General features: G+C 35.8%; 1 protein-coding gene across 1 annotated transcript; it reads right to left on the bottom strand.

Annotated features, from left to right (window-relative positions):
- LOC113505056 (protein FAM98A) lies at window positions 1-5,948 on the bottom strand. The gene is made up of 10 exons (XM_026887563.1): window positions 5,768-5,948; window positions 4,640-4,872; window positions 4,124-4,263; window positions 3,716-3,851; window positions 3,247-3,401; window positions 2,679-2,879; window positions 2,184-2,252; window positions 1,460-1,683; window positions 593-813; window positions 1-259 (listed from the first exon to the last, which is right to left on the bottom strand). Exons 1-10 carry the CDS (start codon window positions 5,803-5,805, stop codon window positions 93-95), a joined length of 1,584 nt encoding a protein of 527 aa, XP_026743364.1. The 5' UTR covers window positions 5,806-5,948; the 3' UTR covers window positions 1-92.
- Window positions 5,949-10,153: the final 4,205 nt, after the last annotated feature.

Below are 10,153 nucleotides of genomic sequence, written 5' to 3'. Positions count from 1 at the left end.
TTACATAGCCAGTAGGCTTGAAGTAAACGGCTGACTATACATTTCGTTTAAACGTGGGATAACAGTTAAATTTGTTACCGGGTATAAAGTTGTCAACGACGCCCCCTGTAACCGCCCCGGCCGCGTCTGTCCCGGTCGTCGTGCTCGTTCTGGTAGCCCCGGGAGTGATAACCTTGGTTGCCCTGGTTGGACTGGTAGCCTTGGTTCTGCTGGTAGCCCTGGTTGGATTGATAGCCTTTGTTGTAGCCGCCGCTGCCGCCTAAAAACATAGAAAATAATTTCTGAAATATAAAAATATAGTTTTCCACATTTTTTTGTACAGCATTCTGATAGAAACGGCTAAGAGAAAAAATGGACATATTATTATAGTGAAAAAAAATCCTTCCTATGATGTCAAAAAAACATTGCTTAAGATACGTATTTTTGTAAATACTAGGAATATTCTTAAACATAACATTTGGTTTTAGTAATTGTCTATCTGACTATCTACATTGGGTATATTACCTGCTTACTTTACCTGAAATTACTAAAAACTATAATCACTCAAAAAACAAAATATTAATAATAATAAATTCAAAAATTAAATCCTTACCCTGCCCATATCCTTGATTAAAACTGCCCATACTGTCATACCCCTGCTGGTTGTAACCACCGCTATAACCTTGGTTGTAGTTCTGGTTTTGGTTGTACTGTTGGTTGTAGCCCTGGTTGTGATTGCTCCCCTGGTAGCCCCCCTGGTTGTTGTAACCACCGGGGGGTACTTCATATGTTTGGTAGTTTCTATTCTGGTTGTACCCAGGTGACGCTTGAGACCTAGAATTGGTTACTGAAGTTAATTTAGACATGTTTCGTATATAATTAAATAATGTTGAGACAATAATAGTGACGTCACATGGAAAAATAAAACAAAAATTAACAAAACAAATGTATAATATATTCTTTATTTTGTTCATAAATATTTACATTTATTAAATTATTGAATATATTTACAAAATAATTTTGTTTAGAAGAAATTAGTTACAAAAGTATAGATTTAAAAGAAGCAACAATCAGAATCACAGCATTGAATGTCAAGAAAACCAAACTGAGAACCTACTCATGTGATACAAGTATTATTTTCAAAAGATTTCCACTTCAATGGATAGCAGGTGTTATAGTTACCGGCACGGATCTTGAGCGCTCAGCGGAAGAGTGGGGATAGCTTTGCGCATCGTACACTCATGAAAAAATAAAACGGTCTATGCAACTGCAGCAAAGAATGAATTTCAACGAATCACTCATGTCGGCTATGACGCGATGCGCTGCGGGACAATCACTGCACTTTATCCGTCCTGCGCCTCACCTCATACCGCAAAAGGGACACAAAAAATCACTTCTGCGCAGGTGAAGGTCAGCGCTCAAGATCCGTGCCGGTAACTATACTGTCCTATATAAGAGTTATGAATGGCGGGTAGCATACCTGCCGTGGTCCCCCGCGCCCTGGCTGTAGCCGCCCTGCACGCGGCCCCGGGCCCCGCGCCCGCCGCGCGCCTCGCCCCGCCCGGGCGCGTCGCTCCCGCGGCCCGCGCCCTGCCCCCCGCCGTGTGGGCCCCCGCCGCGACCCCCGCCCGTGTTGTTGAAGCCCCCACCAGTGTTGTTGAAGCCCCCCCTGCCCCCGCGACCGCCGCCGGTGGGGGGACCAGCCTGAGTAGTAATAATATTAGTTATTACTAAATGATCTAACGGTTTACGCACGCGTATTTATCGGGATAGTCCGATTAGTTTCGACTCGCTCACCCACTGAGTCTGCTCATGACCGAAACTAGTCGGGCATCCCCGATAAATACGCGTGAGTAAAGCGTTACATCATTTAATGAATCATTCTCACGATAGTTACTACAAAATATTAGCTATCTATACAAGCCTAAATACTGGCATTTTTAAATCTTAAACCCGCCGTAAGTAAGCGTATTCTTTAATGGAAACCTTCCCTAAGAGAGAAGAGGTCTGTGCCCAGATTTGAGGCATTCAAAGATTAGTTTTATATTAATTGTTCGTGTAAACAAGTGGATTACGTGACTTCGTACATTTTTATTTGAAACTAAAGTTCAACACCACAATGAAAGGTGCGTAAAAAGTTTTATTCATTTAAAAAGAGTTACTAAGTGCTCTATAATCAAAATATACTTAAAAATGATACATACAACTGTCCTGGGCTCCCATGTAGGCATAACTAATGCTTGTTCATTAGGCCTGCCTCCACGATCGGGTACCTGCGAATATAAAAATAATTTAATACAAAGTCTCTTTTCCAATAATTATTGTCTTTTATTGCAATCTCTTCCAAAAATGTTGCTTTTTTTTTAGCCTAATTGACTAAACGACCTTTGATGTTGATTTTGATTAACGTAAAAGTAATTATTAAGAACAAAGTACCTACGATATACTACTGTTTTAACAAGAAAAGCAGACAACCGATTTCAAATCAAAAACTAAAGAACCGAACTAGATGATTTTTTTATGGGACCAAATCACAACTATTGCACGTCAAATAAGTAAAACCAACAAAATCGGTTCATCCAGTCCAAGGTTATAAATCAAACACAAATAAACAAACATACAGACGAATTGAGAAAGAAAAGTCGGATGAAGAAGAAGTTAGTATCAAGATTTAAGTATAGACAGATTATCTCCCTCACCTTCCCAATAAGTACTTTATTAACTTCCGTCTGAGTATTCTTCCTGACGGTAGCGCTTGAAGTCTTTTCTACAAGTAACAAAGACGTTCTTGCCGCTAGGAAGTCTGATAGTTTGACGTCAGGCTTCACCTTCAAACCCTCGCGTTTTGGACGATACGTAGACTGGATAATGTCCTTCTTTGTTTTCAGGCGATCTGACCACTGTGAAAAGGTTTTAAACAAGGGTGTTCAATTAAGTAGATTGGTAGAGAGGTTTAGAAAACTTCTTTAGCACAATACTGCATCGATAGCGAAATAAATAAGTATTTTATTCTACCACATAAATAATAGTAAGTTCATAGTGATAATTAAAACAATTTTGAGTTCCACTCGCGATCCCGCCGCGTCTGCTCATGATTAAGGACTCCGGTTGGGTCCGAAACTAGTCGGGCTACCCCAATAAATACGCGTGAGTAAACCGTTACATCATTTAAAAATCCTTGAAACTTCTTAAAAATCTTAACGTAAACTTCGAAATCTCGTTAACAATGATAATTAGTAGTCTATCATAATAGGCATTTTTCCCTACCTCAAAACTCTGTATAGTACACTCCAGCCTGGTGATGAGCGTCTCCCTGCGGAGTCTGTACTCCTCAAACATCTCCGTGAAGTTGTTCTCGAGCTGCTTCCAGTCTTTCTCTGTCAGTGCTTTGTTGTATAATGGCTTACCTACTAGCTGATCACCTGTAAACCACCAAAGTACGAGTGGTATAAGAGGCCATCATTGCTAATAAGAGACCATGGGTTAAAGATGTAATGTTGAGCATGGATGTGGATAGATATAGGGGAAGAGGACGACTAAAGTAACGATGGATGGTAGTGTAAAAGACGATATGGCTGCATAGTGTTTCTTGTGAGATGACGTCAGACAGCAAGGTATGGAAGAAGAAGACACGTTGCGCCGACACCAAATAAAATTATTGGGATAAGGGCAGGGGAATGATGATGATGGTTTAAACTATGTAAATGTACCATCATTCTTTAAATTGATAACAAACCTTCTTTCTGTATGGTGTCCTTAAGTTTAGCTTCTAGTTTGGAGAACAACATTTCCGGTGTAATGTTGGGCGGTGGCTTGTTAAACTTTAATGTTACTAAGATGTCTTTCAAGTCTTTGGCAGTTGGTGATTCTTGCTGGAAGAAAAAAATACATTGAAAAGTAGAGGATATAAATACAAATTCCTTGCCATAGCCCTAACCTGTTCAAATGACATCTGTTTTAAGTAAGGTTTGAAAATTCAATGTATTTGAGCAGCCTGGTCATCACACAGAGAAACGCGACCTGGTCTGGGTCAGCTACTTAAACACCAAATTGTATCAAGAGAGCAGGAAAACATAGGGAAGGATTATGTTCATGTTAATAAACGCACAATCTGTATATTATAAAATTTATATATTATACATACCATGACAATCTCCATGCCAGCAGCCTGCTTGTCTACAGGACAGTCTACCTTCACCATCCGGGCTGCCATTAGCTCCGATATTAAGTAGTCCAGTAATAACAAGAGATCTTCTTTAGTTTGGAGACGGGAAGACATGTGACCTAAAATTATGAAGTATTGTTTAAACCCACTTCATGACACTTGATAGATATTTAATGCACAAACAATACAATGATGGTGGTGACGTCATTTGCTCATAGATGCATAAAACATTACAAGAAATCAGAACTTATATCTATTTGCTCCCACATGATTTGATTATGATTAAAACCTGACCATTTCTAACTTAGTGATGTTAAAATGTGCCCTAAATGTTTTATTAAATGACGCAACAGTTTACCTTAGCATATTTATCGGCATTTCCGAAGCCAGGTACCAAAACTAGATAGCAATCCCGATAAATATGCGTGAGCAAACTGTGCATCAGTTTATAAATGATTCTCACGATATAGATAAAAAATATAATCGCATTCTTACCTGTTACCAGCTTTTTATACGGACACCCGAGTTCTTTGAGAAACGAGCTCAACTCTAATAGAAAGGAACTGGATTCATCGGGATCATTCATCATGTTGACTGTCTCCTCCAAGTTGCACAGTCTCTTCAGCTCTTCAGCCAGTATGTGGATGAGTTTTGTGAACTCCAAAGACTTGGCACCGCCATCCAGAGCCTTTGAGAAGGCCGTCTCATCTGTGAGCGGGCCTTCATAACTGAAAGGATGCACATATGTTTATACTTTGACTTTATTTATCTTTTGTTTATGAATATGCAGTATTTCTTTTATTTCCAATTGGAATTTCAGTTTTTTTATCCAAAAAATGTACATCGTACACAGTACGTACATAGTGGTATTCAATCTTTTTTTAATAGTCTCATACATAAACTATTCACTTATACTTTGATTTTTATTAGTCTCATATAATTGTTTATTTATGGCGATATTAAATAACATTTTAGATTGATTGTCAAAGATACATTATTATATTAAATAACCTGAAATTGTTATCTGATTTGTCAGATTATTGTTTAAGTTTTCCTATTGCACAACTTGATATCATTATTAGACTAATACAAAATGTTATTGCAATATTATTTTAATCATTTTTTTATCATCATTATTTTAAAATTTATCTTTTTAATCTTGTTTAAAATTTAATGTAGTATTTAGGTGGTTACTTATTAAACAAATATTATTATACCGTTAAAAAAAAAAACAAAATGCTGAATGTAAATTATCTTGTCCTCATAACAGAATAAAAGCAATATGTCATATTGATATTGATTAAAAAAGTATTAGTAGAAAAAGGTATTTTTATATTATATACTGATTTCGTAAAATACCTATTATTATTGTACTATTCTTTTTTGTAATAGATATTTAATTATCGCCAACGCAACAAGTTCGGAAGCTTACATATTGAAAATGAATCATAAACAAAAGCTCCCACGTTTCGACCCAAACTACTTCTAATAAGCTATTAAAATGAATCTTGAACATATGGGGGGAAAATAAACAATTTTCAGCAAATATTTTATAAAATATTTACATGTAAATGCAAAATCTATAGAAAATAAAGGTCCCTTAACCTTAAAATTATAACTTACCCTAAATCATTTAACGAATCTAATATATCGTTTTCCATATTTACGAAACAATAAACGGAACTCGCAGAAAGTAATATAAATATGCTTTTATATTTTATTGACCACAGCCGGTGTGAAATTACGAGAAAATCTTATGTCAGATTTCAGATGCCGTAAATTGTCGCTATTGGTCGCTATACGGTTACTAAGGATGTCGGTAAGAGCTGTCAAGATTTTAGTCGACATTTTAATTTATTTTTTAACACCAACATATACAGATTCGACATGAATGTACCGTTTTTAAAAGGTTTAATATGCTCAAACTGGTTTTTTAAAACAACCTAGCATAAACCGATTTCTTTTTATTAAATCGAGTTCAATTACCTTTCAGCAACCAAAGTTAAAGATTTCAAGTTTTTCAGTAATTCATATTATCTTGGCGAGAAATCAATAACAAAAATTTTATAATCGACTAATTTTAACTTCAATAATACAACACTATTGCAATACCAGTGTCATCTATCGATGCATGCAGTTAAACTCAGTCGTTTGCTTTTGAAAAAAAAAATAAGATGGCGCTACTTTGCCATTCTCAATCGCATTATTATTTGCCAATGGTATCAATAAAATCAAAACAAAGTTAAACTATATTTCATTGTAAGTAAGTCTACGAAGCAGTTATTTTTTAATATTAACAAAGCGAACATGGACAGCATCGCAATATACTCATTTAGTCCGCTATTTCTATTCACATCGGTACAGCAGTTTTTGAGTTCCAGGGGGACTAACAAACAACAGTTTTAATTACAGATGTGCCATACTTTAATAGATTGTGTACACGGTTGTTACAAAAATTAGGATTTAACTTGACCTTTTAACCATTTCTTATCTGCCTACCTAAATACTTTCGCCAACAATTCTGCATACAAGTAAACAAGTTTACAAGAAATACCCTGATTTTCCTAACAGGTAAATCTTTTAAAAACTACGTGTTGCACTCAAACTTTACCTGTTATTATTTGTTATTGTTTTTTTCAATGTCATGAGAAGTGATGTCATATATCCTCGTGAAGTAACTAGTCTTAAGAACGCGCCTGTTTATCATGCAAGCAAACAATCTCACAATAATTAGAATCATAAACACAGCCGGCGTACATTAATTTTATTGCATATTTATGTAAAAACACCTGCTTGGTTACTGACCATAGTGTACTATGTGTATTTTTAACTTTTTGAATATCGAACACGACGATCAATAAGAACGTGACAGACTTTTACAACTACTTTTATTCTTTTGTTTTACCCTTAGTTTTAGCACATTTTGAAACACTCGATTTCTAGATATATTTTGTTCTAATTATAGACTAAGCGCATACCTAGTAGAAAACAGTTGTAAGAAATATTTTACAACTGTGCACTGTGTACCTACTATATTATTTTCAGTGTATTTTTATGTAAATATCAAACCAGAAAAATATAGCGGCGCCATTTTTCTTTGGTATAAATAATTCTCATCTTCACTTAGTGGCAGCAGATTTAATATGCCTGTATGTAAATGCGGATGCTAATAGAATTTTTATTTTATCTCAACTATTCTCAACATTAATTACTTCGAGAAAAGATGAGTCTGAGTGCCGTAGTATAATTTGCATCTAATTAACTAACTTTCATCATTAAAATAACATTTAGTTAATTGCGACTAGGTATTTTACTTTATTTATATCAAAATGTTTCTAATTTAATTCTGGAAATTAGTTCAAATTAGTCGAATGAGACTCGTGTTCACTTTCCTAGGATGGAAAGTGTCTGAAGCGTGCCTATATTGGGTAAAAATTATACACATGCTACTGGCGTTGCCGATGCAGTCGTAATAATAAATTTTATCTAGAAAAACGATTGAAATATTTGGATTTAGCTCACGAGGTTGTCGACTCGTGGGAGGTGGACTCCTCAATCATTGTCCGGATAGTTGTAAGTGCCAGTGGCTTAATATCCAAAAGCCTCGATCAACATCTTCGGAGGCTCTCGGGTCAAGGGTTTGATTCAGAAAGCGGTACTTCCAGACACGGCGCGCATCGTGAGGAGGTTCCTCTCTCTGGCGCCTTGACCACCGGCAGCTTGGGCCCTGTTCCTGTTGCCAGTTGGACACTATTTTTTATATTTTTAAATATACGTTGTTTTTTTACATAGTATATTTAAAAATGTAATTTATATGTTGTATGATTTAAATAAAGGAAATCATATATTATTTATCTTAGTCTTATTCTGACAATAACGGATAATATAGAAATTGTCAGTGAATGGAATATTAGTTTTTAAACCTTATTTACCTTATCTACAAAATTTGATAAAAATTCCACGTTTTTGTTCCACCGTTTTCGGGCTTTAAGTATGAACCTATTTCAACAGAGATCCTGTGAAATCTTTCATTAGGCTTTGACATCCTGATACTATTGTCTAAGATGCAGTTGTGGAAAAGAGACACAAATCTTACCCCGTTACCCCTCCCTCAATTTCTCTCTATTACTTTTGATTTAAGAGGAGATGGCAGGCCCTCATCTATATTTCTTGGTGTCTTGGAAGCACTTAGTCTTTCTACGTATTGATTAGTTTTCTCAACCTTGCAATGTAGAGTCAACAAAAACGTATCTATATTATACTCACTCCGCAAGTCAATCATACAGGAATGAATGGAACGCGACGTGATTCTGTTTTGTTTTTACTCATTACTCATTCACAATCGTTTACATTGTGGAGTTCCGAGCAATGATTGCTCGATTTTCTCTTGTTGCTTTCATAATCGTTAGTCAACTTTTTGTGTTTTTGTCGGGTTGTAGGGAAATTGCAAGGTTGTTTCTAATTTCTATTTACAAACGACTTCAAAATGAAGGTTCTAACTTAGTCTGAATTTCAGATTTGAAAATGTGTGTCGGACTAATTCGTTTTTAGTCATGTTCAAAATTCGTCTGTATATTTTTTGTTTTCTTACCTCAGTACTTATTTGGGCTGGAATCGAATAGTTCAATCGTAACTTTTTGTCCTCCTTGTTTTCAGGGATAGTAATCATAAATTCCACCGGATAAAAACTACCAGCCCCAGGGTGTTGAAAACTTAAGCTTTTCCGATACCCGAATCCTGCCACTATCGTTTTGCCTTTAACCGATACTCTTAGGGTAATTTTATCTATAGAACTATGATGTTAAGGTCACAGATATACTAGTATATTCTCCATTTAGAAACACTTTACCTACACAACGATGCAGGCCGCATATAACTGCATACTTGAACGTAATTTACCTCACATTCAGACGCGTTGCGCATCGAAACTAATAAGATAAACTTGATTCACAGATTTAATCCGTTACCTATTACTAGACAACAATACAAAATAGACTTTATTCAAATGCAGTAAGAGTACAATATTGTTTGTAGCAGAGATTATTTTGTAATAACAGATAATTCTTGGAAACCGGTAATTTTGAATATTTAAGTAACACTTGTACACCTATAAATTAACGCGTGGTCAAGTCAGGTTAAAATGACTTATGATTGAGTCTATAATTATATTTATTTATTACACGACTTTTGAAGTTGCTCATGGAATGATAAAGAAAACAGTGTCATGAGCTGTGAGCAATAGTTAAGACTTGGACAAGATTAAATGTAGCCTATTGGTCTAGTGGTCAGTGGCCCCGACTGCTATAGCGCAGGGCGTGGGTTCGATTCCCACCCAAGACTCGTTCTTATGATGAGCATGAGCATGATGCATTTTATCTATATTACCTATTTCGAAATATAAAAGAATGTTTATCGGTTGTCTAGTCCTCATAACAGAAGCTATGGATTGTATGTATTGGATGGTGTCCTGCGAATATTATATTGTGGAATATTACATCACAACAACACACACAACAAACAATTATCAAGTGTCTCTAAAATGGTGTTTTATTTGTGAAAAGCCTTCTCAAATCTGAAGAAAGTGGCACAGAAAGGCTGGCGAAAAAAGTATGAGGATCATTGTGACGTATACAAAAAGAAAAACGAATGTTTCTTATTCCGAAAGGCGATGTCCAGATTGCAAACAGCCCAAATGATTGCCAACCTTCGCAACGATACGCCACGACGACGTCAGAGCATTCAATTCTAAACAACTATTTTCAAAATGAATATCGAAGTTCATTTCAGGCTACACGGAACATCATAAAAGGAACTTTCTAATAAAAACCCGAACCCGGTTACGATCATCATTTAATTACATTTTGATTTGCTCCAAGCCATACCAGTATATTCTTCACTTAACATGTAAAACCTGGTTCAATTCAAAAACTCGATCCTTATAAAAAGGTGATTACATAGCCCCATCTACCATCACAACAAGTGAAGCTACTCAGTAAAGAATATAAAATT

Source organism: Trichoplusia ni, chromosome 24 (assembly GCF_003590095.1).
Source record: "Trichoplusia ni isolate ovarian cell line Hi5 chromosome 24, tn1, whole genome shotgun sequence".
Lineage (NCBI taxonomy): Eukaryota > Metazoa > Arthropoda > Insecta > Lepidoptera > Noctuidae > Trichoplusia > Trichoplusia ni.
The sequence above is the reverse complement of the archived record's forward strand: the minus strand, read 5'-3'. Positions and strand labels throughout refer to the sequence as shown.

Coding starts and splice junctions, on each gene's coding strand:
- LOC113505056 (XM_026887563.1), bottom strand. CDS start 5,805: ATGGAAAACGATATATTAGATTCGTTAAATGATTTAGG. Junction 2,253..2,678: donor ATAAAGTACTTATTGGGAAG/GTGAGGGAGATA, acceptor TTATATTCGCAG/GTACCCGATCGTGGAGGCAG. Junction 1,684..2,183: donor CATGGGAGCCCAGGACAGTT/GTATGTATCATT, acceptor ATTACTACTCAG/GCTGGTCCCCCCACCGGCGG.